At 38.3% G+C, this 12,825-nt stretch overlaps 1 protein-coding gene across 1 annotated transcript in view; it reads left to right on the forward strand.

The window, feature by feature from the left end:
• Positions 1-942: 942 nt before the first annotated feature.
• Positions 943-12,825, forward strand: part of xpnpep2 (X-prolyl aminopeptidase (aminopeptidase P) 2, membrane-bound) — a 20,409-nt gene continuing 8,526 nt past the window's right edge. The window contains exons 1-13 of the mRNA XM_037675727.1: positions 943-997; positions 1,479-1,534; positions 1,706-1,816; positions 1,892-1,955; positions 4,388-4,492; positions 6,204-6,290; positions 6,450-6,593; positions 7,391-7,492; positions 8,787-8,868; positions 9,003-9,204; positions 9,331-9,420; positions 9,628-9,737; positions 9,865-9,942. Of these exons, the coding sequence (XP_037531655.1) occupies positions 943-997; positions 1,479-1,534; positions 1,706-1,816; positions 1,892-1,955; positions 4,388-4,492; positions 6,204-6,290; positions 6,450-6,593; positions 7,391-7,492; positions 8,787-8,868; positions 9,003-9,204; positions 9,331-9,420; positions 9,628-9,737; positions 9,865-9,942 (1,286 nt within the window). The remainder of the gene's footprint in view (positions 998-1,478; positions 1,535-1,705; positions 1,817-1,891; positions 1,956-4,387; positions 4,493-6,203; positions 6,291-6,449; positions 6,594-7,390; positions 7,493-8,786; positions 8,869-9,002; positions 9,205-9,330; positions 9,421-9,627; positions 9,738-9,864; positions 9,943-12,825) is intronic.

The raw sequence follows: 12,825 nt of genomic DNA on the forward strand, positions 1-12,825 counted from the left end.
TTTCCCAGGGACACGGCCATGTGACTGCATACTGGTGGAATCAAACCTTCAACTCTGTCACTGGAGGTTGACGGTTCTAACTGTTGATCCACAGCCACCCTGTTTATAATGACTTTCACCTTCTGCCACACCAGATTTTAACTCAATAATTGTAAATTTCACTGACTTATAACTATTAATGTGCTAAGGTCATTTAGCCGTGGCAGCCATCTTGAATTGGGTTGACTTCAAATGCCAGTGAGTTAAGTCATTGGTCCACTGCAAACTTACATTATTTGAAAAGGATAGAAAAAAGTTGCATAAAGGGTGATAGATCCTGCAAAATATGTTTTTGAAGGTGGATAAATGTGTTTCTGATGTACAAAATCACCAGATAATGCAGATGGTTTGAATTCAGCTGTTTAAAACAACAACGATCATTTTGCTTTGTAAATATTTGCACGTTTCCAAAGATTATCTTTGAATCTGCAGACAGTCATTTGTGCGCCCCCTTGTTATCTTCCCTGAGAATGATGCATTATCAGGAGCCACATACAGATACCTGTGCACGTTCTCTATAAAAGGAGCTTTAACTGTGATTCCATGCTGCTTCTTTGATTGCAGCGCTATCTTTTATTCACAAATAATTATGGCAACAAAAGGAGAGTAGACAACACAACTCAGTTTATATTTCAGGTCAGGAGGGATATAGAAGCCATGCTGAGTCTTTAAAAAAATCCACTCTTAAAGCTACTACATGTGATTTCTTACATGAGAAGAGATTGTGAATGGTGGTGAATGAAGAGGAGGAGCCAGAGGAGGAGATGGAGGCAGGGAGGGAGAGGGGGGAGTCTTTCAAGCAGTCACACACTTTCTCACAAGGCACCGGGGGAGTCGTTCTCACCCCACTGGCCTGCACATCAGCTCGCGGGCCACACTGAGAGCGGATCTGTTCGCAGCAGGATGAAGATGCCTTCCCGTGTTTGGCTGCTGGCTCTGAACATGGCAGCACTGACAGGTGGGAGAAAGTTTCTCTTCATGCTCACTCATCTGGTCTGCTTTCATCTCTGTGGATCAACATGTCTGTTGTGATTGTTACAGAGAACAGGAGTGGAAAAACAGAATATTAGTTTGTCTGTTTTACCTAAAATCTTGTATCTTGATCAGTCAAAGAATGTATGCGTTTATTATCTCTTGTCTTTAATGCAAACGCATGCTTTGTTAGTCTATATTGTTGTTTTTTTTCATGTGAAACAGTTTAAATTACTTGTTACATTACTGAAATGGTTTTATTGACTAAACCAAGGCTATCAGGCTGATATCATCTCTGCTTTATAGCACTCTGACTTTTTGTCCTCATAAATTCCAAGCCTCGAGTCACATTAATTGCCTGAAAAGTCTCAGACAGCCGAAGGAGAGGATCCATAAACGTGCTCATGGTTCGGTCACTCATTATGTCACTTTCCAAGCCTTTCAGTTCAGAGAAAATGTGCTTTCAGGAACTATTTTTGGTGCATACGAGCGAACTGAGAGGAACTGCTCTGCCACTCCACCGGTAAGATCAGCCTCGAAAACAGAAACTGACAATTAAAGTGCAACTTTGACCTCACGTCATGAGTATATACAGTTAATGTTTATAGAGATGGAGATGAATCAGCAGCTTCTCCCGTTTTAATTCATGGGGAGAGACTTCTGTGTTTAGTTATGGCATGTGTTTGTGTTGCAGTACCTCCCCAGCACAGCTGTGAATACATCTGTCCAGCTGCAGGAGCTACGAGAGCGGATGCTCACCATGAATGTCTCTGCCTACATTATTCCTGGCACTGACGCTCACCTGGTACATCTGCTGTCCATCTTAATTAATCCAGCTGTGCTGTCTGTGTGAGGCTGTAACTCAGTGTTTCCCTGACAGAGTGAGTACATCGCCCCGCGCGATGCCAGGATGGCCTTCATGACTGGTTTTACAGGCTCTGCAGGTACGACCCCCCTCCTCCTCTTCATGATTCAACCCATCACTTCTGACTGCAGGGTCACTCAGTTTTCATCCCGCATCCTCACAAACCCTTCATTCATTTGTTTTCATCGCTTTCACCCTCTGCATGATTGCATCTTCTCACTCTGTCTCTGCCCTCAGAGACACGTAGCCGATAACTGAAAAGGTCTGCAACAGCGAAGAGAATCTCTGATCAGTCCTGGTTCTTTTCTCAGCTGTTCTGGGGGGGGGGGGGGGGGAATGATGAGAAGACTAAATAAGTGTGATGTTAACACCAAAGGCAACTCTATTTTAAAAGTATTTTTTCTGCTACAAAAAGAAGACAAATAACACAAATGTTTGACTCAGGGATCAAATCTATCAGATGTCTGGATGCAACAAAGGAAGGATCGTTTTGTCATTATCTACACTGATGTCCTGTTTTGATTTATTTTTCCTGTATGTTTATTTTACTATCTAATTAGTTCAGCACACTTGATACAATTTTAGCTGTTCACATATCAAAAACATTCAGCTGATTTAGGAGATGGCTGCTATGGCTTATGGTTTCTGTAAACACTATGCTTTTCAAAATAATTAACTGTATTTACAAAACTCTTTCAACATGGACAAATATCTTCAGTTCCTTCAACAACAACAAAAATTCTCATTGAAATCTGTGTAAACAAACCATTGCTAGTTTGATCTTATCATGCTACTTTTAGATTTTCATTTGTTCCTTTTATCTTTTTTTTTATCAAAGTATTTTTTATTGATTTTTGATTTTAATATAAAAACAGAAAACACAAAGAACCAAAAAAACCTCCCAACCCTCCCATGCCACACTGGATCAGTCAAGCATACACAAACAAATTAAACAGGCATTGACATACTTTCATACAATACAAAAAGGCCGCCAAGTGTAACAAAATCTTTTTACAGAACCCTTCACGGTATATCTGATTTTTTTCTAAATTTATATGACACATCACTTCTCTTATCCAGCGAACATATGTTGGGGGGTGTGGGTCCTTCCAACTGCACAAAACAAGTCTTGTGGCCAGAAGAGAGTCAAAAGCGATCACAGCCTTCTCGTACTTGCTAAAGGACGTCTCCACAGGGACCACCCCGAACTGTGAGATGAGTGGTGATGGGTGTATAGTTTTGCCACATATCACAGAGAAGTTGTCACAAATAGATTGCCAAAAAGTCTGCAGTTTGGGACAGGTCCAGAATGTATACAGGAGTGAAGCTGGAATTTGTTCACAATGGTTACATGCGGGGTCCAGGTCAGCTTTGATCTTGGACAGCTTGTTCTTGGACCAGTGCAGCCGATGCAAAACCTCAAATTGAATTACAGCATGTCTCAGACAGATCGTTGATGAGTAAATGTTCTTAATGATCTTTCGCCAGATTGAGTCTGGTATGGATTCCTCCAAGTCCATTTCCCATTTCAGTTTAAGGAAGTCCAAACTGGACTCATGGTATGAACTGAGCAGTGTATCGATCTTGCTGAGGGCCCCCTTAGTATCAAAACCTGCATTCCAAAATCTTAACCACAAAGTGTTTAGAGGGCTACGTACAAAGGAAAGCAGTCCAAGTTAGACCTCACAAAATGTCTCAACTACAAATATCTGAAAAGCTGTGGCTTGTGGATATAAAATTTCTGTACCAGCTGCTCAAAAGAGGCAAATCTACCATCAATGTAGAGATTACACAGTGAATGCACTCAAGCTGTATCAGCTACTGAGGGAGTAAACATATGATTATTTGACACAGGTGCCAGAAACAGTAACTCTCTAGAGTTAAATGCTCTCCTGAACTGATTCCAAGTCTTTACCATCCAGATCACAATTGGTTTAGAAGTGTAGGTTTGTATACCGGTAGTTCGATTTATCTTTTAACTAGCATTTGGCTACTTAGGCTAATATTTTGCTCTTTTATTAAGCATTTTGTTATTTTTATCTTCTGACAAACATTTTGCTGCTTTTCGCTAGCATTTTACTACTTTTAGTTTTTAGCTTATTTGCATCTTTAAGCTTTTAGCTATAAATTTGCAAGGTTTTGCTTTAAAAGAGTGTTTAATTTTTTTGTTTGTTTGTTTGTTTGTTTGTTTTTAGCGAGCATTTAGTAACTTATAGATTCTAACTAAGTTTGCTATTTTTAGCTTTCAGCAAAACTTTTGGCAGTTTTGGCTTTTGGTAAATATTTACTGGTTTTAGTTACAAATTTCTTCCTTTTTAGCAGCTAATATTCTGCTTCTGATCATTTTAACAAGTCAGCTTCAGCTTCTTCGTAGTTCACTCAGTGTTTTCACAGAAAATGAAATGTCACGAGATTCAAACTGATTCGGTGTCACCTTTGACATACAGTGAAGTTTATTTTCATGTCATTGTAACACAATTTATATTGCAGCTGTTGTTTTTCATCATTTAGGCACAGCTGTGGTCACGCAGACCAAGGCCGTTCTGTGGACGGACAGTCGCTACTGGCTTCAAGCTGAGAGACAGATGGACTGCAACTGGGAGCTGGAAATGGATGGTAGGAGGGGTCGAGTTATGACTATTTGTTATGGCAACGCTGCACAAAAGCATTCCTGTAAATGCTTGTGGGCTGTTTTATCCCCCTGAAGCATGCACATGTTATTCCAGAGGTTTTATAGTAAAACTGGCTCAGAAAGACAGCAGCAGTAACATTGTGCATTCTGAGTTGAATTCTGAGGAACTGATTATTCAATATCTTTATTTCCATTTATAAAAGAAAGGTGTATGCCTTTAATAAACATACTGTAGCATAGACCCAAAAAATTAAATCTTGGAAATAACACAGACCTGTGTTGCCAAGCTTTAGTCTTGTGTAGTTGTTTGTGCCAAAAATGACTAAATAAAACAACATTGTGGCATCTGGTGAAACATTCCCTCCACACCCACATTCAAACATCTACCAAATCCTTAAAAACACTCACAAGAGGACCAAATGTGGAAAAGCCCCAGCACATGCACTAATTATCACCTTTCAAGGAACAGTTTAGAAAAACTACACTTAAAAGTTGATTTGGAAAAACTGCAAAGATACAAACAGGCAAAAAGGTCAGGGACAGACTTGTTTTATGGGATACATACTAAGCTATTGGGGGCTGTGTTCCACTTAGAAGTAATACTTTTGCACATTCTCTACAAATAACAGCATGAAAAGGAGAAGAAATGGAATGCAGCCTATCATGAACACATGCTTGTAGTAAAATACCTCTAACATACAGTTATGAGCTTGTTGTTATTTTGACCATGATCTCTAAGGAGGAAAATAAACTATAAAAAGAGACACTTTACTGTATTGTACTGAGCTCATTTCAGGGTTTATTGACAGCTTTATTATAAATAAATATCCAAAAAGCATTTATTTTCCAATGAAGCGCTAATTCTTAAAATTTGCCAAGGTAATCAGAGAAAACAACCTCAGATTTATTTTATTAATTAATTTATCTATTTATTAATTAACTAATTTATTTATTTATTTATTGCTGGTTTCAGCACATTTTAAAATGTTGATATTATGTCTCAGGGATAACAAAAATGCTAGTTCTGAAACAAACCATCACTTTATAGGAACTCTAATGTGTTGAATAGTTAATTTAATTGTAACACCATGCTGTGTGATGCTGTGATGCATAATTTGGTCCAGTAAATGTGATTTGTTTTATCAACACACATTACAGAAAAAAAAAAAAACGAGTTTCTAATTTTATATTCATGCATACAAATGGTCTCATTACAAGTGAGGGAAAACCTCCTGTTTGCAGCACACAAACATTTAATTACATTCAAAATACATCACCTTACCAGAAATATGTAATAATTAAACAATTTAAGGGTTTATAAATCATTATATACCATTGAAAAATACACTGGGATAAAAAAAAAAAAATGTTCTCACATCTCCAGAAAATAACATTTAAACCATAAATGAAGGAAGAACTTGTTGTATAGTTTGTTATAATGTGCTGTATACAGTACTATCTGTATTAATATTTATTAATCTATCACACTGATGTGCTATTGCATCTTTAAATCCAGTTCATTTGATATCATTAAAGTGTACTGCACTGTGTGTTTTTTATAGTTTTATTTCTAACGTAGTCTTTTATGAAGGACAACTTTGACATGCTGTGCTAATATTTTAAATATTTCTTATGCAAGAATCTCCAAATGGCACTTTTCTCTGAATTTAAAACCTGTCCAATGTGCTGTTCTAGCTTCCAGCAGCAGTGTGGCAGAGTGGCTAATTTCTGAGGTGCCACCAGGCAGGATCATCGGCTTCGACCCTTTCCTCTTCTCCATCGGTGAGTCTCACCCCACTGCCTCACCTCACAGACCGGTGGTTTAAGTGCTCACATCAGTAGATGGAAACATATTCATGGAGCCGCAGGATGGAGCGCAGACTGTTTACTTGTGTTTGATTTTGTTCAGTGGGTGTAATCAGCTGCAGTTTGCTCCATTAGACATGCAGGAGGACTACGCCGTCATTCTGGATTTGAGCGAGCACAGATTCATGCCCATTCCTGTCAACCTGGTCGATCAGGTGTGGAGGGACAGACCCCCGGTCCCACCTGACAGCCTCAACCGCCTGCCTGATAGAGTCATACGTGGGTCTTCTTACATTTCTGTTGACGTGTTTGTATTTTGCACACACACAGACAAACACACACACTGCAGCCTGCAAGTCTACCCTATGGTGCATTTTATCTGTGTGCTGATAAATACCTACAAACTGGACGCAGAGTAATAAGCAGCTCAGCAAACACAGCCATAAAGAGACTGTGTGTTATATTTTGTTGTTCTTACGCCTGGATGACAGATTAAACAGTGACTCAGAAGAACTGGATAAGCCTACGCAGGAGAAAGTTATCTCTCTGTGGGTCTTATTAGTCTTTACGACTGGAGATTAGAAAAATGGAACAAATAGAAAGCACCATTAAAGCTAATGGTCTGCGTGTGCATTTGACTGTAAACTGTAAAAATCAAACCACACAGGGCTTTTAAGTGAGTCCTTTATAAATGCTGTCTTATGCTTTGGATATAAAAGCTTGTTTTTACACTTGGCTGACTGTCTGGAGTCCATTAGGTGAATGAAAAGTTTGTAGATGGCTTGAATGTCAAAGAAAAGGAAGAGTAACTGGAAAACCACTTAGCAGGAAGCATCACATTTACAGAAGGTTCAAGATTTAACGCTGCAGTTGTTGACCTAAAAATAAACAGTTAAAGTTTTCAAACTCACACATGTACACACACATGTTTCTAAACTTTATAAAGTGATAATAAACTGTTGTGTATTTAAATATTGCACGTTTAGTGGGAATTAAGATAAGGTTGCATGTTGGAGCTTCATTTATCATGTATTTTGTGTTGAATGCAGTAAAAATAAACTCATATTTGTTTGCAGAAAGGTCGTGGCAGATTAAGGTGGAGGAAATACGGGTAATGATGAGGGACAATCCATATAAGCCCACAGCTCTGCTGCTTTCAGCTCTGGATGAGACGGCTTGTGAGTAAAAATCCAACATGATGTCGTTCAAGTAAATATTTTATTATTGACTTGGGAAAGATGAACTAAATTGTATGAAAATGTTGTAAAATAAAAATCAGTTTTACAAAGAAGGAGCATATATCTGCTAAAATGACTTGTAATTTAATTGTTTTGTTCCATAAATTTAAATTTTTTGTTTGTTACGCTCTTTAGCTGTGTGTTCATGGTTTATAAACTGTAAATGACTCTTTATTCAAGTCCTCACTCCTCTCTGCCACTAATGTTACCCATGATAGAAAGTAGTGCATGTATTGGAGTATGTGTTGGGGATGACTCTCAGCTACTACCTCACCAAACTGCAGCTTAATATTTGTAAAACAGACTAAATTATACCAACAGGCCATATAAAGGAGAATGAGTAAACAGGGTTTGCTTGTTTCTGAAACTAAATATGTTTGGGATTTTCTCTGTAGATATTTTAAATACAAAAAAACAATTATAGAATGATGAAAACAAGCAACAGAATAAATAGAAACATTAAAAAGGACAAAACGGTTCCTGCAAATTTCATCTGTTCAGCTTGCTTTAACATTCAAATTGTTCAAAATAACATATTCTTGTTTTACAGAAAACTCAGTATCATGCTAGAAAACTACAAATGATGAAAAAAAGATGAATTCAGAATCATATGGGGTTCAATTAATAATCGTAACGTGAGAAAAGCTTTTAGCACTTTTGGCAACTCGGCATCCAGAAATAAAATGTAAATTTGTGATGAAAACTAAACTAAATTTGCCATTACTGGATAATGAGAGTCCTGTGAGATGCATGTTCACCAAAACTGAAAGGTTGCGTGTTTTGTTACAGTTTTAAAACTGTTCTTATTCTGGAAAAATGGCTTTCATAAGAGAAGCATGAAACTCTGGATTTAACTCGTCACTTGCCTGAGCAGACTGCCTATGATAACTGTTATCTTTGAATATTTATCTACCTGTGGTAGCATTAAATAAAACTCGTCTCCAGGTAAGTGTTTGTCTTTTCAAATTTAAAACTTATACTCCATGACATAGTTACAGTAAAACTGATCTAGATCCAATTAAAATTGAAAAGCTGCAGCGTTTTAAAATCATCCCCCACTGACAGTGAATGTCCGAGTTAGTAAATTTGTTTTAAAGGATGAACACAAATATGAAGGCGTGAACAGCTGAGGTACACGATGGATGAAAACAGCTTCATGATCCAAGTGATGGATGGAAACAGTGAACGTGAAACCTGCTGCTGATGATGACCAGAAGTCCTGTTTGTGTTTCAGGGCTCTTTAATCTGCGAGGCAACGACATTCCCTACAACCCCTTCTTCTACTCCTACACGCTTCTCACAATGAACGAGATCTGGTAATTCACTCATTCATCTTTTTTACACTCAATTAAACACAAAAAATATTTGTTTTATAAATACTCTTGATCAAATTCCCCACACAGACCTAATGACGTGCATATGTTTCATTTCTTGCACCCCCCCACTTCAGGCTTTTTGTCCACACCCACCGGGTGTCCGAGGATTTAAAGGTGTACCTGAACGCATCTTGCACAGGGCCCCTTTGTGTGCAGCTGAAAAGTTACGACTCTGTCCGTGAACATCTGGAAACCTACGTGGACCAGCCGGGGGTCAAAGTGTGGATCGGTACCGAGTGCACAAACTACGCTCTCTTTGAGATCATAACATCACAGGTATGCAGGTGACACGGTCAGAAGATGGCGTCAGTTTTCATCCTATTCATTCATATACTTGAACTAACAAAGGGTCTTGTAGAATGTATATTTTTTGTGTTGCTAATCATTTTTAATCTCATGTAGGAGAAAGTGATGACGAGCTCGTACTCTCCAGTCCTGATGACCAAAGCCGTAAAAGACGTGACTGAGCAGAAGATCCTGAAGGACGCGCACGTACGTCTCAAACACGCACAAGCAGATGTTTAGACACAAAAGTACATGTTCTGCTTCTTTGATTTCAAAGGAAAATACAATTCAGAGTAAACTATGCATCCATCTGCACGAACATGAGTGAACACATGATTTTTCACCTGACATGATCATTTATAATCTGGATCGTTCGGACTGAAACGGCTGCTCTTGCACTGTGGCTCCTTACAGGTGAGGGATGCGGTGGCTGTTATCCAGCTGTTGATGTGGCTGGAAAAAGTTGTTTCAGATGGGACTGAGACTGAGCTGAGTGCTGCAGAATATGTTAATAAATGTCGCAGGTGAGTAAAAACATAAATGCATGAACCTGGGGAAGACTGACATCAAGTATTGTGTTTTTTTATTCTGATAAAATCATTTAAGCACTTAAAGTTTACAATTGAAAATCAACTCATTTAAATGTTGCAGCAAACAGAACGACAACCGAGGCCCAAGTTTTGAAACAATTTCTGCAAGTGGACCAAACGCTGCTCTTGCCCATTACAGGTGAGATGTTGTCATGTTCTTCATCCTCTTTCTGAACTAACGTGTTGCTTTCCTAACACTTGTAAAGTCACAGTTTGGATTCGCGATGTGACGTTTACAAATGATATCAGTCTTTGAACGCCTCTTTATAACAGGTGATAGGAACAGAGTCACAGACAGTTTAGAGACACTTTTGATTGTCCTCATAATGTTTTCCTCTTCAGATGCTTCTGCATTGCTACTGGTGAACATTCAGTCAGAAGAGGGGGGGCTGCACACCTGACAAGTCATATAGTACAACTGTACGACATACGTCACATCATATAAGATTGTATGAAGTGACATAGCGTGTACAGTGTGACTAAACGTTCAAAATTAACTGGCTCTTTGAAAGGAATGAATCCACAAGATCCAGCTCCCTTCAAAGAACTGTAAAGCCCATCTGTAGTTTGGATGAATAAGGATCAGGTAGCAAAAAGGTTGTCAGATCGAATCCCAGCCAGACTTTCAGGGTGGAGTTTGCATGTTCTCTCCGTGCATGTGTTTGTTTTCTGTACTCCAGTTTCCTCCCACAGACCAGCAACGTTAGGCTGACTGGTAACTCTAAATTGTCCCTAGGTGTGAGTGAGAGAGTGAATGGTTGTTTGTCTCGTTTGTCTCCATTTGTCCCTGTGATGGACTTGGACTTATCCAGGGTGTCCTCTGTCTCTCATACAGTGATAGCTGGACATGGACACCAGCTCCCTATGACAACAGGACAATATGTGTAAAAAAAAAAAAAAGATGGATGGATGGATGGATGGATCTTAAACATTAAATATCTATCATTCCTTGAAGGAATGCATATCACACACTGTCTTCCACACCAAAGTTTACCCAAAGATGTTGTATTATCTCTTGGCCCTTTTAGTGCGTTTTAAGGATGACTCTTAGCTACTACCACACCAAATCCCAGCTCTGTATCTGTAAAAGTTAGTTATTTTTGTGTTTGCTCAGGTTCATTAGTTGTGGCAGCCATCTTGAACTGGGTTGACCCCAAAAGTTAATAAGTTGCAGATGAACATCCAGTGATTACTTTCAGCACGTTTTAATAAAATCCTTTCTCTGGTCCATGAAATATTTTGCTAACAGACACACACACAGGCAATTACACAACCATTAACATTTCATTACGTTATAAGAAAATAAAAACTCAGCATTAAAAATCTTTAATAAAAAGCAAAAGTTAAAGAATCATCAACATGGCTGAAATCCCCTCCCATGAAAAGTTCTTGTGGTGTTTCTTTAAATGTTTGGAGGAGATGGTCCCACTGGACACTCAGGATGTTCTGTACCGGGAGTGGAACCAGCATACTGAAAAGTTTGTTCTTACAGTTCGTTCTTACTTAATTTAACAGCTGTAGCAGGTAGATTTACTGCAACAACAGAAAATGAGTTTATGTGACAAAAAATGGGCTGACAGGATTTTAAATGAGCTGACATTCTTAGATAAGGTTTTCACATCTATCCTGTGAGTTTGTGAAAACTGCTCTGACATATGCAGCACATCAGCATTAGTCACCTGAAATGTGTGTCTATTTGTAGCTAGCAAATATCTCTTTGTTCCAAAAAACACTTGAAGGGTTCAAAATGTCCATACTAAGAATCAATCTCTCATGAATATATTTCAGAAGCCAGATGTTCTGAAACATCAGCTCCAGGGGTGAAGCACACTTGGCTAATCCTATAACATTTACATATTGATAAACTACTAGATTTAGTTCATTTTAATTTATTTAGTTTGTGCATGTACATATTACAAACTGTTGGTGATAACAGCTTTATATAATTGTAGCTGTAAAATGCTGTTTCCCAGGTGAGAGAGTTTACAACAATGCAGCTTTGTTCAGCAGATCATCTGAAAAACATTACTTTCACAGCAGTAAAACTGCAACAGCTGCTTGGAAAGAAAGAAAACTCAAGAGGATTTTTTTTTTTCATTTTCAAATTCTAATTCTGCTAACTCCTGAGTATTTTTTTGCGATTTACAATAGAAGACATTCAGGAAGGTACATTTTTTAAGTGGACTCAGAGATTTAATTTATGGAGCCATGGCCAACATTTTATTGGTTGTTGTCCCATGTCGTGGAGGGAAAGGGGGAATTGGAAATACCCTCCGTCCCTCTGTCTGAGCTGGATAACTTGAAGAATAAGATATGTGCCGACTTTCATTTTGGTGTGTGGCTGCATCTACATGTAAGAAAGCTCACTCTTGAAAATTGGATTACCAAGTAAAAATTCAAGATGGCCACCACCGCCACATACAGTATTTTCCACACTATACGTCGCTCCGGAGTAAAGGTCGCATCAGTCAAAAAATGCCTCATGAAGAGGAAAAAAAAAACATATATAAGTTGCTTTGGAGTAGAAATTGCATTCATTATGTGGTTTATTTATTTATTTATTAAGTGGCTTTAAACATCTGTTAAGTTCCTGGCAAAAACCAATGCAACCATGTTCCTGTTTTTAGTTTCTACACCACTTTACAATCTACCTGTTTTTTCACTACTTTTCCTTTTGATTGTCCTTTAGGTTGCCATTTTATTTTAACTTTGTAAAAAATATAATAATTTGTATGCATCTTTTATGATTGTCTGTTGTTGTTGTTGTTGTTGTCCACTGTTGTCGTCACTCTTTGTTAAAAATGCAGGTCTCTCTTGTAAATGAGTCTCTGGGGCTCAATGGGATTAACCTGTATAAATAAAGGTTGAATGAATGAAAAAAAAATTATACGTCACTGCTGACCCACAGGAAATGGGCCGGTGTTGTGCTGAAAATCGATTGGCTGTCAAAAATAGATTGGTGGCCGTGAGAGCATGCATGGGAGGACTTGCTGTTGCAGTTCTTCAAAATTTAACAAGATTA

Source organism: Nematolebias whitei, chromosome 4 (genome assembly GCF_014905685.2).
Source record: "Nematolebias whitei isolate Nwh7 chromosome 4, NemWhi1, whole genome shotgun sequence".
Taxonomy (NCBI): Eukaryota; Metazoa; Chordata; class Actinopteri; order Cyprinodontiformes; family Rivulidae; genus Nematolebias; species Nematolebias whitei.